This window comes from Bombina bombina, chromosome 3 (assembly GCF_027579735.1).
Source record: "Bombina bombina isolate aBomBom1 chromosome 3, aBomBom1.pri, whole genome shotgun sequence".
In the NCBI taxonomy this organism is placed as follows: domain Eukaryota; kingdom Metazoa; phylum Chordata; class Amphibia; order Anura; family Bombinatoridae; genus Bombina; species Bombina bombina.
In genome coordinates, this window is record NC_069501.1 from 377,504,805 (window position 1) to 377,526,893 (window position 22,089).

The 22,089-nt window shown below is 39.4% G+C and overlaps 1 protein-coding gene across 4 annotated transcripts in view; it reads left to right on the plus strand.

The window, feature by feature from the left end:
- Positions 1-22,089, plus strand: part of LOC128653313 (EF-hand calcium-binding domain-containing protein 4B) — a 216,855-nt gene that overhangs the window by 73,992 nt on the left and 120,774 nt on the right. For all 4 annotated transcript variants that reach the window (XM_053706522.1, XM_053706525.1, XM_053706523.1 and 1 more), the window contains exons 2-3: positions 15,496-15,714; positions 17,617-17,728. In XM_053706522.1, coding sequence (XP_053562497.1) covers positions 15,511-15,714; positions 17,617-17,728 — 316 coding nt within the window. In that variant the 5' untranslated portion in view covers positions 15,496-15,510. The remainder of the gene's footprint in view (positions 1-15,495; positions 15,715-17,616; positions 17,729-22,089) is intronic.

The following is a 22,089-nucleotide window of genomic DNA, read 5'->3' on the forward strand; positions in this document are numbered from 1 at the left end:
TACCACTATCCCGGTTGAGGACAGTTGTGCTTTTTTCAGATCCAATAGATAAAAAATTGGAGGGTTACCTTAAGAAAATGTTTATTCAACAAGGTTTTATTTTACAGCCCCTTGCATGCATTGCGCCTGTCACTGCTGCGGCGGCATTCTGGTTTGAAGCCCTGGAAGAGGCCATCCAGACAGCTCCATTGAATGAAATTATTGACAAGCTTAGAACGCTTAAGCTAGCTAACTCATTTGTTTCTGATGCCATTGTTCATTTGACTAAACTAACGGCTAAGAATTCCGGATTCGCCATCCAGGCGCGTAGGGCGCTATGGCTTAAATCCTGGTCAGCTGACGTGACTTCAAAGTCTAAATTACTCAACATTCCTTTCAAGGGGCAGACCTTATTCGGGCCTGGCTTGAAGGAAATTATTGCTGACATTACTGGCAGCAAGGGTCATACCCTTCCCCAGGACAGGGCCAAATCAAAGGCCAAACAGTTTAATTTTCGTGCCTTTCGAAATTTCAAGGCAGGAGCAGCATCAACTTCCTCTGCTTCAAAGCAAGAGGGAACTGTTGCTCATTCCAGACAGGCCTGGAAACCTAACCAGTCCTGGAACAAGGGCAAGCAGGCCAGAAAGCCTGCTGCTGCCCCCAAGACAGCATGAAGGAACGGCCCCCTATCCGGAAACGGATCTAGTGGGGGGCAGACTTTCTCTCTTCGCCCAGGCGTGGGCAAGAGATGTTCAGGATCCCTGGGCGTTGGAGATCATATCTCAGGGATATCTTCTGGACTTCAAAGCTTCTCCTCCACAAGGGAGATTTCATCTTTCAAGGTTATCAGCAAACCAGATAAAGAAAGAGGCATTCCTAAGCTGTGTGCAAGACCTCCTAGTAATGGTAGTGATCCATCCAGTTCCGCAGACGGAACAGGGACAGGGGTTTTATTCAAATCTGTTTGTGGTTCCCAAGAAAGAGGGAACCTTCAGACCAATCTTGGATCTAAAGATCTTAAACAAATTCCTCAGAGTTCCATCATTCAAAATGGAAACTATTCGGACCATCCTACCCATGATCCAAGCGGGTCAGTACATGACCACAGTGGACTTAAAGGATGCCTACCTTCACATACCGATTCACAAAGATCATCATCGGTTCCTAAGGTTTGCCTTTCTAGACAGGCATTACCAATTTGTAGCTCTTCCCTTCGGGTTGGCCACTGCCCCGAGAATTTTTACAAAGGTTTTGGGCTAACTTCTGGCGGTTCTAAGACCGCGAGGCATAGCGGTAGCTCCGTATCTAGACGACATCCTGATACAGGCGTCAAGCTTTCAAATTGCCAAGTCTCATACAGAGATAGGTCTGGCATTTCTGAGGTCGCATGGGTGGAAAGTGAACGTGGAAAAGAGTTCTCTATCACCACTCACAAGAGTCTCCTTCCTAGGGACTCTTATAGATTCTGTAGAGATGAAAATTTACCTGACGGAGTCCAGGTTATCAAAACTTCTAAATGCTTGCCGTGTCCTTCATTCCATTCCATGCCCGTCAGTGGCTCAGTGCATGGAAGTAATCGGCTTAATGGTAGCGGCAATGGACATAGTGCCATTTGCGCGCCTGCATCTCAGACCGCTGCAATTATGCATGCTAAGTCAGTGGAATGGGGATTACTCAGATTTGTCCCCTCTACTAAATCTGGATCAAGAGACCAGAGATTCTCTTCTCTGGTGGCTTTCTCGGGTCCATCTGTCCAAGGGTATGACCTTTTGCAGGCCAGATTGGATGATTGTAACAACAGATGCCAGTCTTCTAGGTTGGGGCGCAGTCTGGAACTCCCTGTAGGCTCAGGGATCGTGGACTCAGGAGGAGAAACTCCTCCCAATAAATATTCTGGAGTTAAGAGCAATATTCAATGCTCTTCTAGCTTGGCCTCAGTTAGCAACACTGAGGTTCATCAGATTTCAGTTGGACAACATCACGACTGTGGCTTACATCAACCATCAAGGGGGAACCAGGCGTTCCCTAGCGATGTTAGAAGTCTCAAAGATAATTCGCTGGGCAGAGTTTCACTCTTGCCACCTGTCGGCGATCCACATCCCAGGCGTAGAGAACTGGGAGGCGGATTTTCTAAGTCGTCAGACTTTTCATCCGGGGGAGTGGGAACTCCATCCGGAGGTGTTTGCTCAACTGGTCCATCGTTGGGGCAAACCAGAACTGGATCTCATGGTGTCTCGCCAGAATGCCAAGCTTCCTTGTTACGGATCCAGGTCCAGGGACCCGGGAGCAACGCTGATAGATGCTCTAGCAGCTCCTTGGTTCTTCAACCTGGCCTATGTGTTTCCACCGTTTCCTCTGCTCCCTCGACTGATTGCCAAAATCAAACAGGAGAGAGCATCGGTGATTCTGATAGCGCCTGCGTGGCCAAGCAGGACCTGGTATGCAGACCTAGTGGACATGTCATCTCTTCCACCATGGACTCTGCCTCTGAGGCAGGACCTTCTAATACAAGGTCCTTTCAATCATCCAAATCTAATTTCTCTGAGACTGACTGCATGGAGATTGAACGCTTGATTCTATCAAGGCGGGGCTTCTCCGAGTCAGTCATTGATACCTTAATACAGGCTCGGAAGCCTGTCCCCAGGAAAATCGACCATAAGATATGGCGTAAATATCTTTATTGGTGTGAATCCAAGAGTTACTCATGGAGTAAGGTTAGGATTCCTAGGATATTGTCCTTTCTCCAAGAGGGTTTGGACAAAGGCTTATCAGCTAGTTCTTTAAAAGGACAGATCTCTTCTCTGTCTATTCTTTTGCACAAGCGTCTGGCAGAAGTTCCAGACGTCCAGGCATTTTGTCAGGCTTTGTTGTAGGATTAAGCCTGTGTTTAAAACTGTTGCTCCCCCGTGGAGCTTAAACTTGGTTCTTAAAGTTCTTCAGGGAGTTCCGTTTGAACCCCTTCATTCCATTGATATTAAACTTTTATCTTGGAAAGTTCTGTTTTTGATGGCTATTTCCTCAGCTCGAAGAGTCTCTGAGTTATCTGCCTTACATTGTGATTCTCCTTACCTGATTTTTCATTCAGACAAGGTAGTTCTGCGTACCAAACCTGGGTTTTTACCTAAGGTGGTTTCTAACAGGAATATCAATCAAGAGATTGTTGTTCCATCATTGTGTCCTAATCCTTCTTCAAAGAAGGAACGTCTTTTGCATAATCTGGACGTAGTCTGTGCCTTGAAGTTTTACTTACAGGCTACTAAAGATTTTCGTCAAACATCTGCCCTGTTTGTCGATTACTCTGGACAGAGGAGAGGTCAAAAAGCTTCGACAACCTCTCTCTCCTTTTGGCTTCGGAGCATAATACGCTTAGCCTATGAGACTGCTGGACAGCAGCCCCCTGAAAGGATTACAGCTCATTCTACTAGAGCTGTGGCTTCCACCTGGGCCTTTAAAAATGAGGCCTCCGTTGAACAGATTTGCAAGGCTGCGACTTGGTCTTCGCTTCACACCTTTTCAAAATTTTACAAATTTGACACTTTTGCTTCTTCGGAGGCTGTTTTTGGGAGAAAGGTTCTACAGGCAGTGGTTCCTTCCGTTTAAGTTCCTGCCTTGTCCCTCCCATCATCCGTGTACTTTAGCTTTGGTATTGGTATCCCACAAGTAATGGATGATCCGTGGACTGGATACACTTAACAAGAGAAAACATAATTTATGCTTACCTGATAAATTTATTTCTCTTGTAGTGTATCCAGTCCACGGCCCGCCCTGTCCTTTTAAGGCAGGTCTAAATTTTAATTAAACTACAGTCACCACTGCACCCTATGGTTTCTCCTTTCTCGTCTTGTTTCGGTTGAATGACTGGATATGGCAGTGAGGGGAGGAGCTATATAGCAGCTCTGCTGTGGGTGATCCTCTTGCAACTTCCTGTTGGGAAGGAGAATATCCCACAAGTAATGGATGATCCGTGGACTGGATACACTACAAGAGAAATACATTTATCAGGTAAGCATAAATTATGTTTTTCATCATAGGTGTACCTCAACTATGAGAGAAAAAATGTGGAAACAAATCCAGACAATCACATTGTCTGATTTGGAAAGAATTTATTTGCATATTATGGTGGAAAATAAGTATTTGGTCACCTACAAACAAGCAAGATTTCTGGCTCTCACAGACCTGTATCTTCTTCTTTAAGAGTCTCCTCTGTCCTCCACTCATTACCTGTATTAATGGCACCTGTTTGAACTTGTTATCAGTATAATAGACACCTGTCCACAACCTCAAACAGTCACACTCCAAACTCCACTATGGTGAAGACCAAAGAGCTGTCGAAGGACACCAGAAACAAAATTGTAGACCTGCACCAGGCTGGGAAGACTGAATCTGCAATAGGCAAGCAGCTTGGTGTGAAGAAATCAACTGTGGGAGCAATAATTAGAAAATGGAAGACATACAAGACCACTAATAATCTCCCTCGATCTGGGGCTCCACGCAAGCTCTCACCCCGTGGGGTCAAAATGATCACAAGAACAGTGAGAAAACATCCCAGAACCACACGGGGGGACCTAGTGAATGACCTGCAGAGAGCTGGGACCAACATAACAAATGCTACCATCAGTAACACACTACGCCGCCAGGGACTCAGATCCTGCAGTGCCAGACGTGTCCCCCTGCTTAAGCCAGTACATGTCCGGGCCCATCTGAAGTATGCTAGAGAGCATTTAGATGATACAGAAGTGAATTGGGAGAATGTCATATGGTCAGATGAAACCAAAGTAGAACAGTTTGGTAGAAACACAACTTGTCATGTTTGGAGGAGAGAGACTGCTGAGTTGCAACCAAAGAACACCATACCTACTGTGAAGCATAGGGGTGGCAACATCATGCTTTGGGGCTGTTTCTCTGCAAAGGGAACAGGATGACAGATCCGTGTACATGAAAGAATGAATGGGGCCATGTATCGTGAGATTTTGAGTGCAAACCTCCTTCCATCAGCAAGGGCATTAAAGATGAAACGTGGCTGGATCTTTCAGCATGACAATGATCCCAAACTCACCGCCCGGGCAATGAAGGAGTGGCTTCGTAAGAAGCATTTCAAGGTCCTGGAGTGGCCTAGCCAGCCTCCAGATCTCAACCCCATAGAAAACCTTTGGAGGAAGCTGAAAGTCTGTGTTGCCCAGCGACAGCCCCAAAACATCACTGCTCTAGAGGAGATCTGCATGCAGGAATGGGCCAACATACCAGCAACAGTGTGTGACAACCTTGTAAAGACTTACAGAAAACGTTTGACCTCTGTCATTGCCAACAAAGGATATATAACAAAGTATTGAGTTGAACTTTTGATATTGAACAAATACTTATTTTCCACCATAATTTGCCAATAAATTCTTTCCAAATCAGACAATGTGATTGTCTGGATTTGTTTCCACATTTTGTCTCTCATAGTTGAGGTATACCTATGATGAAAATTACAGGCCTCTCTCTTCTTCTTAAAGGGAAAGTCTAGGCCAAAATAAACTTTCATGATTCAGATAGAGCATGTAATTTTAAACAATTTTCCAATTTACTTTTATCACTAATTTTGCTTTGTTCTCTTGGTATTCTTAGTTGAAAGCTTAACCTAGGAGGTTCATATGCTAATTTCTTAGACCTTGAAGGCCACCTCTTTTCACAATGCACTTTAACAGTTTTTCACCACTAGAGGGTGTTAGTTCACGTATTTCATATAGATTACACTGTGATCGTGCACGTGAAGTTATCTGGGAGCAGGCACTGATTGGCTAAACTTCAAGTCTGTCAAAAGAACTGAAATAAAGGGGCAGTTTGCAGAGGCTTAGATACAAGATAATCACAGAGGTTAAAAGTATATTATTATAACTGTGTTGGTTATGCAAAACTAGGGAATGGGTAATAAAGGGATTATCTATCTTTTAAAACAATACAAATTCTGGTGTAGACTGTCCCTTTAAGTGGGAGAACCTGCACAATTGGTGGCTGACTAAATACTTTTTTGCCCCACTGTATATGTATATATATACACACACACACACAGGTATCTGCAAAGATATATGTACAAATTCTAGCATTAAAGGGACAGTAAAGTAAAAAAAACTTTCATGATTTAAATAGGGCATGTAATTTTAAACAACTTTCCAATTTACTTTTATTACCAATTTTGCTTTGTTCTCTTGGTATGCTTAGTTGAAAGCTAAATCTAGGAGGGTTGTGTGCTAATTTCTTAGACCTTGAAGACTGCCTCTAATCTGAAAGCATTTTGACAGTTTTTCACCACTAGAAGGCGTTAGTTCATGTATTTCATATAGATTACACTGAGCTCAGGCACGTGAAGCTCATAGGAGTCAGAACTGATTGGCTAAAAATGCAAGTCTGTCAAAAGAACTGAAATAAGGGGGCAGTTTGCAGAGGCATATATACAAGGTAATCACAGAGGTAAAAAGTGTATTAATATAACTGTGTTGGTTCTGCAAAATTGGGGAATGGGTAACAAAAGGTATTATCTACCTTTTTAAACAACAAAAATTCTGGTGTTTACTGTCCCTTTAATTTAAAGTTCCAGTAAATCTAAAAATAATGTTATATAATTCTGCACAATTATATAACATTATATTAGTGTTAGTTTTTTATCACATAATGTATCCGGTGATTTTTTTTATAAAAAGAAGAGGGTTTTCCAGACCCGCCCTCTGTGCTCTACTGAGCGGGTCTGGTTTTCCCTCAGAGCGCATTGGGCCAGTTGTCTAGTCACAGCCCAGCCAGACCGTGCTATTACATTCAATGCAGCTTGCTCCTGCTCTGTCTGACAGCAGGAGCTGTCTAAATTAAACTATTAACCCTTAAATCTAACCCTAACGTAAACACTAACCCTAACGTAACCCTAAACCTAACACCTCCTAACTTTAACATAATTAAACTAGAGCTAAACTAGTTACAATTATTAACTAAATAATACCTATTAAAACTAAATACAAACTTACCTGTGAAATAAAACCTAAACTAGCTTCAATATAACTAATAGTTATATTATAGCTAGCTTAGGTTTTATTTTATTTCACAGGTAAGTTTGTATTTATTTTAACTAAAAATAAATACAAACTTACCTGTGAAATAAATTCTAACTACCTTACACTAAAAACTAAAATTACAAAAAAACCCCACTAAATTACAAAAAATAAAAAATTAAATTATCCAAAATAAAAATAATTACACCTAATCTAATAGCCCTATTAAAATAAAAAAGCCTACCCCCCCAAAAAAAAAACCTAGCCTACAATAAACTACCAATGGCCCTTAAAATGACCTTTTGTGGGGCATTGCCCCAAAGATATCAGCTCTTTTACCTGTAAAAAAAACACAAAGACCGCCCCAACAGTAAAACCCACCACCCAAACAACCCCCCAAAATAAAAACCAAATTCTAAAAAAACCTAAGCTACCCATTGCCCTGAAAAGGGCATTTAGCTCTTTTACTGCCCAAACCCTAAACTAAAAAAAAAACAAACACTAAATAAAAGCCTAACACTAACCGACGTTGAAGTCCTCATCCAGACGGCCTCATCAATCTTCAGCCCGGCGTTGAAGTCCTCATCCAAGCGGCAAGAAGTCTTCATCCAGGCGGCCTCTTCAATCTTCATCCAGACGGCATCTTCTATCTTGATCCTGGCGGTGCGGAGCGGGTCTATCCTGAAAACATCCGGTGCGGAGCATCCTCTTCATATGCTCGCCGCCGTACACTGAATCTTCAATGCAAGGGAAGCGATTCAAGATGGCGTCCCTTGCATTCCTATTGGCTGAACATTTTGAATCAGCCAATAGGAATTAGGGCTGCTAAAATCCTATTGGCTATTCAAATCAGCCAATAGGATTTAAGCAGCTCTCATTCTATTGGCTAATTCCTATTGGCTGATTCAATTGTTTCAGCCAATAGGAATGCAAGGGACGCCATCTTGAATCGTTTTTTATTTTGGGGGGTTGGTTGGGTGGTGGGTTTTACTGTCTTTGGGGGTTTTTTACAGGTAAAAGAGCTGATATATTTGAGGCAATGCCCCACAAAAGGCCCTTTTAAGGGCCATTGGTAGTTTATTGTAGGCTAGGGTTTTTTTTTTATTTTGGGTGGGCTTTTTTATTTTGATAGGGCTATTAGATTAGGTGTAATTCTTTTTTATTTTGGATAATTTCGTTTTTTATTTTTTGTGATTTAGTGTTTTGCTATTTTTTGTAACTTAGTATTTTTTGTTTTTTTAATTTGATTTTTTTAATGTGTATTTTAGTTTAATTTAATTGGTAGTTAGTTTAATTTTAGTTTCATAATTATATTAGATTAATTGTTAGTTTAAACTTAGTTTTTTTTAATTTGACAGGTAAGTTTTAATTAAATTTAAGATAGGGAAATTTAAATTTTAATATAAAGTTAGGGGGGCGTTAGGTTTAGAGGTTACTAGTTTAAATTATTTTATTGCGATGTGGGGGGCTTTCAGTTTAGGGATTAATAGTTTAATTTATTATATTTTGTTGTGGGGGCTTTTGGTTTAGGGGTTAATAGGTTTCTTATAGTGGCTTACGGTGTAGGGCTTAATAACTTTAGTATAGCAGGGGCAATGTGGGCCTTAGGCAGATTAGGGGTTAATAATATTTAAATAGTGTTTGCGATGCGGGAGGGCGGCGGTTTAGGGCTTAATAACTTTAGTATAGTGGTAACGATGTCGGGGAGTGGTGGAATAGGGGTTAATAAATTTTTTTAGTGGCAGTGATGTCGTGAGCGGCATATTAAGGGTTAATACATTTATTATAGTGTTTGTGATGCGGGAGGGCCTCAGTTTAGGGGTTAATAGGTAGTTTATGGGTGTTTAGGTGTACTTTTTAACACTTTAGTTATGAGTTTTACAGTTTTGTAGCGTAAAACTCATAACTACTGACTTTAGATGGCGTTACGGATCTTGTCATTTTAGGCTGTAAGGCAGGTTTTTTAGCCTCACCGCAAAACTCGTAATACCAGCGCTATGGGAATCCCATGAAAAAATGTCAGTTTTACGAGTGCGGTAATGACGTTGCGTTACAGACTTTAAAGGCTTGCAGTATAGCTATACCAACAAGACCTGTAATGGCTGCGGTGCTATTTTAACGCTGAAAATACCATATTTTCAGCATTAAAAGACGAATACACAAACTAGCTGAGAGTATGCTAATTTATTGCAAAAAAAATAGTGTGGTTACAATATCCCTTTTAAAAAAAACAGATGGGATTGTAGGACTGGACAAATAACAGTATAAATCAAACAACATTGTAAATTAAATATAATGTTTTATTGTAGTATGTTTTAGTTCAGTATTTAGTTTCCATTTAACATTTTGGATAACTGTAAAACATTAACTTGCATATACTTAAAAAAGATGTTTGATCAAAAAAATGGAGAGCGCCACTGATACTCAGTATATTGTTTGAGTTGTCTGGCCAGACCAGTAGGTTACGACTTGCTGTTAACATTTACTCATTTTATCTATATATTTTTATTTTGTATGCACTGGTTTTTATTATTGTGTAACATTATAACATTATGAACAGTTCCTTTGTACTGTATTGATAGTAAATATCACTATACTGCCAGTAGACATTGATGTATTAATATACAATTCACTTGCAATACATTCTCAAGTGTTTAAATTTCTACTAAAGCTGTGATCGTTCACTCTGTACAGAGGTTGCAACTATGTTTGCGCATTTTGCATACTGTGTTTTATATATTTGAAATAAACATAAGTATCAACACTATAAGGTTGTTTTGCACAATTATTTGCAGCGCTGTTACCACTAATGTCTAAACCGTTGGCAACAAAACTGAGTACACCCCTAAGTGGAAATGTCCAAATTGGGCCCAAAGTGTCAATATTTTGTGTGGTCACCATTATTTTCCGGCACTGCCTTAACCCTCTTGAGCATGGAGTTCACCAGAGCTTCACAGGTTGCCACTGGAGTCCTCTTCCACTCCTCCATGACGACATCACAGAGCTGGTGGATGTTAGAGACCTTGCGCTCCCACACCTTCCGTTTGAGGATGCCCCACAGATACTTAATAGGGTTTAGGTCTGGAGACATGCTTGGCCAGTCCATCACCTTTACCCTCAGCTTCTTTAGCAAGGAAGTGGTCCTCTTGAAGGTGTGTTTGAGGTTGTTATCATGTTGGAATACTGCCCTGTGGCCAAGTCTCAGAAGGGAGGGGATCATGCTCTGCTTCAGTATGTCACAGTACATGTTGGCATTCATGGATCCCTCAATGAACTGTATCTCCCCAGTGCCAGCAGTACTCATGTAGACCACCATGCTTGACTGTAGGCAAGACACACTTGTCTTTGTACTCCTTACATGGTTCCCGCCACACATGCGTGATACCATCTGAACCAAATAAGTTTATCTTGGTCTCATTGGACCACAGGACATGGTTCCAGTAATCCATGTCCTTAGCCTGCTTGTCCTCAGCAAACTGTTTGCAGGCTTTCTTGTGCATTATCTTTAGAAGAGACGTCCTTCTGGGATGACAGCCATGCAGACCAATTTGATGCAATGGCCCATATTTATCAAGGTCTGGCGGACCTGATCCGACAGTGCGGATCAGGTCCGCCAGACCTCGCTGAATACGGCAAGCAATACGCTCCTGTATTCAGCATTGCACCAGCAGCTTACAAGAGCTGCTGGTGCAACGCTGCCCCCTGCAGACTCGCGGCAGGGGGTGTCAATCAACCCGATCGTACTCGATCGGGTTGATTTCTGGCGATGTCTGTCCGCCTGCTCAGAGCAGGTGGTCACGTTATGGAGCAGCGATCTTTGTGACCGCTGCTTCATAACTGCTGTTTCTGGCGAGTCTGAAGACTCGCCAGAAACAGGGGCACAAGCTCCATACGGAGCTTTTAAATAGAGCCCAATGTGTGGTGTATGGTCTGAGCACTGACAGGCTGACCCGCCACTCCTTCAACCTCTGCAGCAATGCTGGCAGCACTCATACATCTATTTCCCAAAGACAACCTCTGGATATGACGCTAAGCACGTGCACACAATTTATTTGGTCGACCATGGCGAGGCCTGTTTTGAGTAAAACCTGTCCTGTGAAACTGCTGTATGGTCATGCCCACCGTGCTGCAGCTCAGTTTCAGGGTCTTGACAATCTTCTTATAGCCTAGGCCATCTTTATGTAGAGCAACAATTCTTTTTTTCAGATCCTCAGAGAGCTCTTTGCCATGAGGTGCCATGTTGAACTTCCAGTGACCAGTATAAGATAGTGTCAGAGCGATACCACCAAATTTAACACACCTGCTCCCCATTCACACCTGAGACCTTGTAACACTAACGAGTCACATGACACTGGGAAAGGAAAATGGCTAATTGGGCCCAATTTGGACATGTCCACTTAGGGGTGTACTCACTTTTGTTGCCAAGGGTTTAGACATTAATGGCTGTGTGTTGAGTTATTTTGAGGGGGCAGCAAATTTACACTGTTATACAGGCTGTACACTCATTACTTTACATTGTAGCAAAATGGCATTTCTTCAGTGTTGTCACATAAAAAGATATAATAAAATATTTACAAAAATGTGAGGGGTGTACTCACTTTTGTGGGATACTGTATATATATACAGCACGAGCAAAAGCACTATATAGCAATCCACTTGTAAACAAATTGCAGTTCTAATTTATACCAAGCAGTAAGAATGTTTAAAAATTAGTTTTATATCCCTTTATATAAAAGTGTGGGGTAGGGACTAGGGAGGATAATAACAATATGGTGGAGGACAACAGAGAAACATTGCATGGTTATCGTGTGGCAGAGGAGGAGGAAATGGGAAGAATTTTCAAATACAAAATAATTATGTGTGACTCCCGCTGAGCAATGCAAAACATGTAAATATTATCAAGTGCAATATATAATTCATTTTGTATTCTGTAAAAGCAAATGTGCTTGATTTGCACTGTATTGTCACTGAAATACTGTTTTTGCTGCTGGTTATACGTAATTATAATTAGTCCAACTGTTTGACACCTTCAGAGAACTTGTGTACAAAATAATTAATTAAATCTGTTGTTAAAGAAACATGAATACGTTTTTTTATTTTTGCATTTTAAATATCAGCAATTTAAGGGACAGGAAAGTCAAAATTAAAGGGTCATAAAACCTATTTTTTTTTGTCATGATTCAGATAGAGGGACCTATGTATCAAAGGTCTTGCGGACCTGTTCCGACAGTGCGGATCAGGTCCGCAAGACCTCGCTGAATGCGGAGTTCCGTATTCAGCATTGCACCAGCAGCTCACAAGAGCTGCTGGTGCAACGCCGCCTCCTGCAGACTCGCGGCAAATGGGCCGCCAGCAGTGAGGTGTCAATCAACCCGATTGTACTCGATCGGGTTGAATTGTGGCGATTCCTGTCCGCCTGCTCTTTAGACCGCTGCTTCACAACTGCTGTTTCTGGCGAGTCTGAAGACTCACCAAAAACACGGGCCCACAAGCTCCATACAGAGCTTGATAAATGGGCCTCAGAGTATGCAATTTTAAATAAATTTACAATGTATTTCTATGATCAAATTAGTTTTGTTCTCTTTGTATCATTTGTTGAAAATTATATCTAGGTAGGCTCAGTAAACTGCTGATTGGTGGCTGTACATACAGTATATATCTCTTATAATTGTCTTTTAGCTAGCTCCTAGAAGTGCATTACTGCTCCTTCAACAAAGAATACCAAGATAATGAAGCAAATTAGATAATAGAAGTAAATTGGAAAATTGTTTAAAACTAAATGATCTATCTAAAAAAAAAACGTGGGTTTCATGTGTCTTTAAACCTGCATTATTCACATTTAATTTTAAGACACTTTTAAACTCACTTCTTTTGTCACATTGTTCTTTTGGTGTCCTTTGTTGAAAAGAATATGTACATATCCTTAGCAGCAGCAAAGCACTACTGGGAGGTAGCTGGTGATTGATGGCTACACACATTTGTCTCGTGCCATGGGCTCATCAGATGTGTTCAGCTAGCTCCCAGTAGTACATTGCTGCTCTGGATCTCACTTTAACTATGTGTTACACAGAGGGGTTAAACACATAGTTATATGCAACAATAGTGCAATAATTAAATGCTCTAACATACTAGAACATTTAATGTTTGTACTTTTATATCTCAAGTACTGCACTGTAAAAGAGCTGCATACAAAAGATTTTTTTTAAATCATAAAACTATATAATATTTTTGTACACAATTTACAGTTTGGTAAATAAAGGGCAGTTCAGAGACATACCTCTTTAAAAGATTGGTGAAATCCATGTTCCTAATTTTTATTGCTAATGCCAATTAGTGACAGATATGATTGAGCTTATGCCCTGAGGTAAGTAGAATGTTGCAGAGTCGGACAGATTTTAACCATAATTAAAGGGCCATAAAACCCAAATGTTTAAACACTTGAAAGTGATGCAGTATAGCTGTAAAAAGCTGACTAGAAAATATGTAAGAAAGATATTTACCTCAAACGTTCCTCAGTAGCCACATCCCATTGTAAAGGATTTCTAAGCAGCATATCAGTATGTCTGTCGTGGGACAGCCGAAGGGATGAGCCTCGTGCACTCTAATGTTATTTCCCTATTCAGTGTAAGGAAGTTAACAATTAAATCTCATGAGAGTTTTAAGTCAAATCTCATGAGATCACAGTAAAATAGTTCATGACCTCAGCACTACTGATGCTGATTGGCTGCTGTTCATTTCTTAATTTTTTTACCTGCAGCTGGGCAGCAGCTGAGTATAACTTTTTACACAGCACTTACTCTGCTGAGCTGAGGAAATTGTGAGGTAAAATATCTTCCTTTTTTACATAGAGATGCTCAGGTGATATTTTCCTGTCAGCTTTTTACAGTTATGCTGCATCAGTTTCAAGTGATTTAGCATATGAGTATTATGCCCCTTTAAGAATAATGGAAGCACTCCAGACTCTGGGGCGGAGAACAATTACATTTTTCAGATGCATTTTACAGCAAACAAAAAGATTGAATAAATATAAAGCAATGAAAGTTTATTTTTATTATTGGAACATTTTGGTCTATATTACAAATGGAGGTCAAACATATTAGTGCTATTGTGCATTAACATTGCTCAAGCGCAATCAATAGATCTTTTATTTTTGTGCTCATATAGCAAGTCCAAATCATAAGCGATAATCTAGTGGGCGCTAACATCTTCAAGCTGGATAGTGCATGGGCGCTAAATCCCTCACATAATAGACTTCTATGGGGACACACAGTAAAAACCATCTCGATATTGCTCAAGCACTAATTCAATTGTGCTTAAAGGGACATTAAACACTAAATAAATGCTAGATAGAGTGATGCATTCAAAGAAAAATTAGTCTGAGAATAACATGTAGATGTATTTTTTAAAGTTTCATTCGCTGTTTAAAAATGTACAAAATTATTTTAAAGTTTTTTGTCTATAAAACAATGGGAGCTGCCATGTTGTAACTTAGGTTACCTTCTTGGCTGTGGCCAATTAGAGACAGTTATAAATAGGTCACTATAGTGTGCAGCCAATGTCTGTGTGGAATATAACAGTGTTCTTCAATTCTTTTTCTAACAGTAACTGAAAAGCTCATAATTCTAGAATGGAATGACAGGAAAAGGGGACAAAATAAATAATGAAAGTATTAAATATATAAAGTTTTTTTTTTATATACATAATTTATCATTTTATATTGCTATCTCAAAATGTTTAATGTCCCTTTAAGTAGTGGGATTCTGCGCTATGCTATTAATAATAATGGCTTACTTCAGGTCTTAAAAAGCAATGCATTTTACAATGGTATTTTGGATTGAGCTCTAGCTCAACACATAAATCACCACTTTTAACATGAGTACAATGAGGATTGTGCAACTAGCGATGCTGATTGGATCTGCAGGTCTGAGTAGTACTTTGACTATGTTTTTAACCCCTTTCTCTGCGTTAAACAGCTAGGGGCATATTTATTATTGTGCGAGCGGACATGATACAATGTAGCGTATCATGTCTGCTGCTTGTGCAATCCCACTAGCAGGGGGTGTCAATCGACTAGATCGTATTCGATCGGGTTGATTTCTGTCCGCCACCTCAGAGCAGGCGGATAAGTTATGGAACTTGATAATTCAGCCCCATAGTGATAAATGACATGCTGTAGCAAACTAGAGCATTTCATTTTATCACCATAGTGACTCTTTAATGAGAAATCAGCTTTACAAAGCAAAGACCATTGCAACAATGAGTTTTACAAAAAACATTGAATAGTTATAAAACTAGTAGATTGTTTGTAATTACACTTATGTCATGCAAGATTTATCCTTAAGAATCCCTAAAAATCATGCATTTAAATGTCTTAAAACATAGGGTTAACCCTACACTTCTGAGAAGAAAATATGAAATCAGCTAACATAATATAATAGTATATTTAATTCTTATGATTTGAGGTTGATGCATGTTTTTTTTCTCTATTTCTTTAAAGGAATAAAAAAAGGCCATGGAGGAACGGAGGAAATCAAAAGGAAGAAAGCTTGGTTCTTCTAGAAGACTTAAGAATCAGAAAAATGACGAGGAGGAGATAAAAACTGAGATGAAGACTGAAGAAGATGCTTTTTTTGATGAGATGATGGAAAAAATCAAAAGTGTCTTGTCTGAAGAAGGGGAACATAGCACACAGTTTATATCACGCAATGATATGGAGGTATTAGCTGTTCAGATCATGTAGATAAACCAATGGCTAGTTAGTCCATTAGGTGATAAAATCAGATGTGTTCTGCAGAGGCGGTTCCAACACCCAGTTGAGCTGAGGAGGAAGGATAAAATAGCCCCTCCCTGACACTGTCCCTTTCCACCTAGCCATGCCCATGATAGACTAGCCACACTCTCAAAAGCCCAGTATAGCCCCTAGACTGCCCAACTCTGTCTACAAGACATTCTTAATACTCCCACAAAAAACAGCTACTCCAACAAAATGTTTACCAGATTCTGTAAAAATAAGCTTTCATACCCCACCCCTGTCATTGGGCACCTGGCAAACATAGATTAAAAAAACCTCATGACCTGTTGGTATTTCATAAAAGTTTGCTATCATTCATGTATAAAAAAAAAAAAAAAAAAAAAAAGGGATTTTTCTTTTCTTCTTGAGAAAATGTGAGTTAAAGGGTGTTTAAATTTACAATGAAGCTAATATTGCTGCATCAGTTGTGTACTTCCCACAAATGCCCATTGGCCAATAGGTACTTCATGCTAATGTTCATTGGCAAATAGGTACTTCCTGCTAATGTTCATTGGCTGGTGTTAGCAAAAAGTATGGACCTCAATAAGTTTCAAAATTCAAACAGTGTTTACCTCATGTTTTCTTTTTTTTCATACAAACAAATAATGACAGGACCTTTTATTGAAAACCATTTCAAAATGGCCTCAATGTCCTTTTAAGACCAGAAAGTTTATCTTCTCTGTCCATGTTCCCTCATTGCTATTACAACAGTAATATTATTTAATCCACATATAAACTTTAGGGCCGATTTATTAAAGTGCGGATGGACATGATACGATGTAGCGTATCATGTCCGCCGCACATCGATAAATGCCGACAGCATGCGCTGTCTGCATTTATCATTGCACAAGCAGTTCTGGTGAACTGCTTGTGCAATGCCGCCCCCTGCAGATTTGCGGCCAATCGGCCGCTAGCAGGGGGTGTCAATCAGCCCGATCATATAGGATCGGTGGATTGATGTCCGCAGCCTCAGAGCAGGCGGACCAGTTATGGAGCAGCGGTCTTAAGACCGCTGCTTCATAACTGCTGTTTCTGGCGAGCCTGAAGGGCTTGATAATTTGGCCCCTAAGTATTTACCAAGCATTCCAAAATTAAGACGAATTAAGGAGCAGCAGTCTTAAGGCCATGATAAATTGGCCCTCTAGTCTGCCAGTAACCCACAAATCAATTATTGTACCTATATGGTTGTAAGTAACACTTGTGAACAGTAGATATGTGGACCCACTTGACTGCCCCTTACTTCTTTCTGCAACATATTTGTAATGCATTAAGGGTTAAGAGGCCTCTTACATTTAGTTAACATTCAGAGAAATGTCTAGAATTTTTGTGAAGATTTTACTGGACAGCCTGCTAAAATATTGTACTATCGGGATGAATACTGAACACCTGGCAACTCTAGTGGTAATAATAATAACCAGGCACTGTTCTTACTAGGGCCACAGTTATTGCCCAGTTCCACAATGTCTCATATCCTAACATCTTCTGTGCAGGAGGTATTAAAAGCCAAGCTCCCCACAAGCTATGACTTCACTTATGACTTCACTTCCATATATTGCCAATGTGCAGGTAGGGAGAGCGGAAGCTTCTTCTTTTTCATTAAAAAGTGGGTGCTATTCCTGTGTCTGCTTATTCACACCTACCTCCGCCCCTTGCCTTGACCCCTATCTGTTACACTGGCCTGACTTGTGGTCAAACACCCCTCTTGCCAAATGTCCAGAGCTACCTGTAACACTGCATCAAAACTATGAAAAATTCTAACAATATTTCTAGGGCTACATGAATTCTGTAGAACCTTAAACTCATACATTCCCTTCATTTTTCTTTCAGAAAGTGAGCACTATTGTTTTTAGCAGTGCTGAAGAATTAGAACTGCTCTTTGATGATCTTAATTCTGAGGGAAGTGGTTACCTAACTTATGAAGAGTTCACCACAGGATTAAGTAAGAACAAAATACCATTAATATGCAGCATTGAATCAGTGGCTCATATATTGGGGCATATTTATCAAGCTCCGAATGGAGCTTGATGCCCCGTGTTTCTGGCGAGCCTGCAGGCTCACCAGAAACAGCAGTTATGAAGCAGCGGTCACAAAGACCACTGCTTCATAACCCTGTCTGCCTGCTCTGAGCAAGCGGACAGACATCGCCGGAAATCAACCCGATCGAGTACAATCGGGTTGATTGACACCCCCCTGCTGGCAGCCTATTGGCCGCGAGTCTGCAGGGAGGGGCATTGCACCAGTAGCTCTTGTGAGCTGCTAGTGCAATGCTGAATACATATTCAGCGAGGTCTGTCGGACCTGGTCCGACAGACCTTGATAAATAGAGGCCATTGTCTTATTTATGGAATGTAATTCAGAATGTAATTGTCTTCAATAAAGATACTCTCTCTCATTCTCTCTCTCTCTCTTTCTCTCTCTCATTCTTTCCCTCTCTCTCTCTCTCTCTCTCTCTCTCTCTCTCTCTCTCTCTCTCCTCTCTCTCTCTCTCTCTCTCTCTCTCTCCTCATTCTCCCTCTCTTTCATTCTCTCTCTTTTTCATTCTCTCTCTCTCTCACTCTTTTTCATTCTCTCTCTCTCCCTCTTTTTCATTCTCTCTCTCTCCCTCTTTTTCATTCTCTCTCTCTCTCCCTCTTTTTCATTCTCTCTCTCTCTCCCTCTTTTTCATTCACTCTCTCTCTCCCTCTTTCATTCTCTCTCTCTCTCTCCCTCTTTTTCATTCTCTCTCTCCCTCTTTTTCATTCTCTCTCTCTCCCTCCCTCTTTTTCATTCTCTCTCTCGCTCCCTCTCTTTCATTCTCTCCCTCCCTCTCTCTCATTCTCTCTTTCATTCTCTCTCTCTCTCATTCTCTCTCTCTCTCTCTCTCTCTCTCTCTCTCTGTGTGTATCACAGTATACAAACATAAAAACATATAGTTCAGGAAATGTTTATTTCTTCACCTCTAAAGCTTTTATTATAAAGAATATGTATACATTTATAATAAAGAGTAGACATGTGCACGGGCACAAAAATAGTTTTGTACGAAAGATTTGTTTAGGATTTATTTAAACGTACGGTTCACCCGGGTTTCGCCCATGCAGACATTTGATTCGGACAAATATTGGATTTGTTATCAGTATTTACAATGGGAAATAACCTATTTTTTAATGTTAAAAGAACATACAACTCCTGTATGACTAGAATCCAGGATTTAGTGCTTGACTGGCTGTTCCTAACATCAGTCATTAGTAATACTATAACAGGATTGGACAGGGGATGAGGGACAAATGAATGATAAGACCCACTGTACATAATTACAAACAAAGAAACTTATTGACCAAACATAATAACTCCTTCCCCAATTACTGCACTTTTTTTTATCAAACAGCATGAATAAATGAACAAATAGATTTGGTCAAGCAATCATTATTTTTTGTCCGTTTCATTCAATAATGTATTTTGCTGTTCTTATATCAAACAAGTCAACAAATCAGCAAAATCCCTCTAATAAAGAGTATTTTGGGACTTGGGTATTTTAGTTGAATAATAAAATACTATAATTTACTAGATCATTTTATTTTTACATTAATGTCTCATGGTAGCTGTGTCGTTAAGCCCTTCAAAGATATAAACATATAAAGTCCTACGGAGGAGTAGCATGTACTGCTTAGCAGGACACAACTGGAGCGGCATTTGTATGTTCCAATTACTAGGAAACTGTGTCCTCCTCAAGACTTTTTTGAAAATGTTCCTGCTACAGGAGTTTAACTATGTTCTTAATCCCTATGTGGTGTTATCAATGGACATTAGTGTAATGATTTATGATTGCACTAAGATATCAATGTAACTGGGATACAAATGAAAAGGAAACAATTCATTTACACTTTTATTAGGACACTACATTATTATTTGGTATTCTAATGTTTTTGGTGGCATTCTGCTGTCTCTTTGCAGACTAAACATTACTAGATGAACTTTGTATTAGTATGTTTGAATGTTACACCTTGTCTGTGGATGAAGAACAAAAGTCTCTTTCATCGAGATTATCACAGACATTTCATTTTTCCGACTAGATCTCTATCCACTTACAAATGTTTTTATTTAAATGGTGTTCAGTAGGACATGGAAGTCATCAAAAGGATTGTAGGAGACCACAAAAAGGATGCTTACAATGTTCCCTTGATCCTTCCTCAAGGAAATAATACTGTGATTTGTTTACCCTGATGCTAGCTATGCTCATAAAAGTGTCAGTATCTTATGAGAGCCAGTAAATGTCTCACAAAGCCAATTATAATTAAGAAATAAAATGTTCTGTCTGGTGCTTGCAATGGTCCAAGATAAACGAACATTGGCTACAGTTAATTATGACTTAGAATAGATAATGAGCTATCAGATGTGGAATTACTGTAAAAGCTCTGCGGTAGTAGAATGAACATTACAACTTGTTGGCCTACTGATGAATCCACTTAAAAGGGATACTAATTACACAGTAACATAACATATAAAACTGGCATGTCCAGAAGACAAGTTATTAAACCACTTTAAAGTTTTTTTTATACTGATAAAATAGAATATGTCCTTTTTCAACATATACCTTTAACTATTTCTAATAATCTCGATGAAGTGTCCCATTGTATACAAATACAAAAATTAATCATTTTTAATTAGAATTTTTTTGTATATAATTTTTTGTTTACTCGTGTTGCATATAAACAAGCATTAAAAAAAAACAGTGCCACAGTTAGATATATTTGAATAGCATCATAGAAGAGCCAGATAATTTTGTATATACCTTAAATGGACATTGTGCTGTAAAATTGTTTTCCCTACAATGTTCTAGATTACGAGTGGAGCGCTGTTTGGATTTTAGAAAAAGGATTGGATTTTTGAACTCTGGACTTGTGAATATGTACCTGTACCTGTATATCTATTACCATATATAGATATAGATATTTATTTTTCATGAACACTGTCATATATATATATATATATATATATATATATATATATATTTAATATTAAAAAGTACATTATTTTATATGTGAAGAACATAGGAATGTAAAATATGCATTTTGCGCATCAGGTTTTGCGATTTAGATCTTAAAGGGACATTATACACTCATTTTTTTCTTTGCATAAATGTTTTGTAGATGATATATTTATATAGCCCATAAAGTTTTTTTTTTAAATAAATGTATAGTTTTGCTTATTTTTAAATAGCATTGCTCTGATTTTCAGACTCCTAACCAAGCCCCAAAGTTTTATGTGAATACCGTCAGCTACCTTCTCCAGCTTGCTCCTGTTTGTGTAAAGGGTCTTTTCATATGCAAAAGAAGGGGGAGGGGGGAGTGTCTTATTTGTCACTTGCAGTGGGCTTTCCAGCTACCTTTTCAACAGAGCTAAACTGAGAGCTTCTAAGTAAGTTTTTAAACAGTTTAATACTGAATTTTTATATCAGTATCTGTGCATCCTATTCTTTATAGTAGTGTCTATTACATGCAGTTATATGAAAATGAGTATATACTGTCCCTTTAACACAGTTGGGTTAATGCATATGAAGACTTACCCCTAGATTACGAGTTTTGAGCGCTATAGGGAAAGTAAAGAACGCCACAAAAGTGGCGTTATTTAATTCCCTATAGCGCTGCTATTACAAGTTTTGAAAAACACGGCTTATGCGTGCGATATAGAAATTTTAAGCTCCATACCGCACACAATACAAGTGCTGTGTTTGACGTGCTCATGCACGCTTTCCCCATAGACATCAATGGGGAGAGCCGGCAAAAAAAAAGTCCAACACCTGCGATCGCGGAAACAAAAGCTCCACAACGCAGCCCCATTGATGTCTATGGGGGAAAAAAATACAGTTTAAACCTAACACCCTAACATAAAACCCGAGTCTAGACATCCCTATTCCGCTGCTTCCAATATCGCTGCCACCTAAATAAAGATATTAACCCCTAAACCTCTGGCCTTCCACATCACTACCACTAAATAAACCTATTAACCCATAAACCGCCAGCCCCCCACATTGCAACAACCTAAATTAAACTATTAACCCCTAACCCTAACGTAACCCTAACCCTAACACCCCCTAACATTAACATAATGAAATTAGATCTAAATTAAAGTTACAATTATTAACTAAATAATACCTATTTAAAACTAAATACATACTTACCTGTGAAATAAAACCTAAGCTCGCTACAATATAAATAATAGTTACATTGAAGCTAGCTTAGGTTTTATTTTTATTTCACAGGTAAGTTTGTATTCATTTTAACTAGGTAGACTAGTTAGTAAATAGTTATTAACTATTTACTA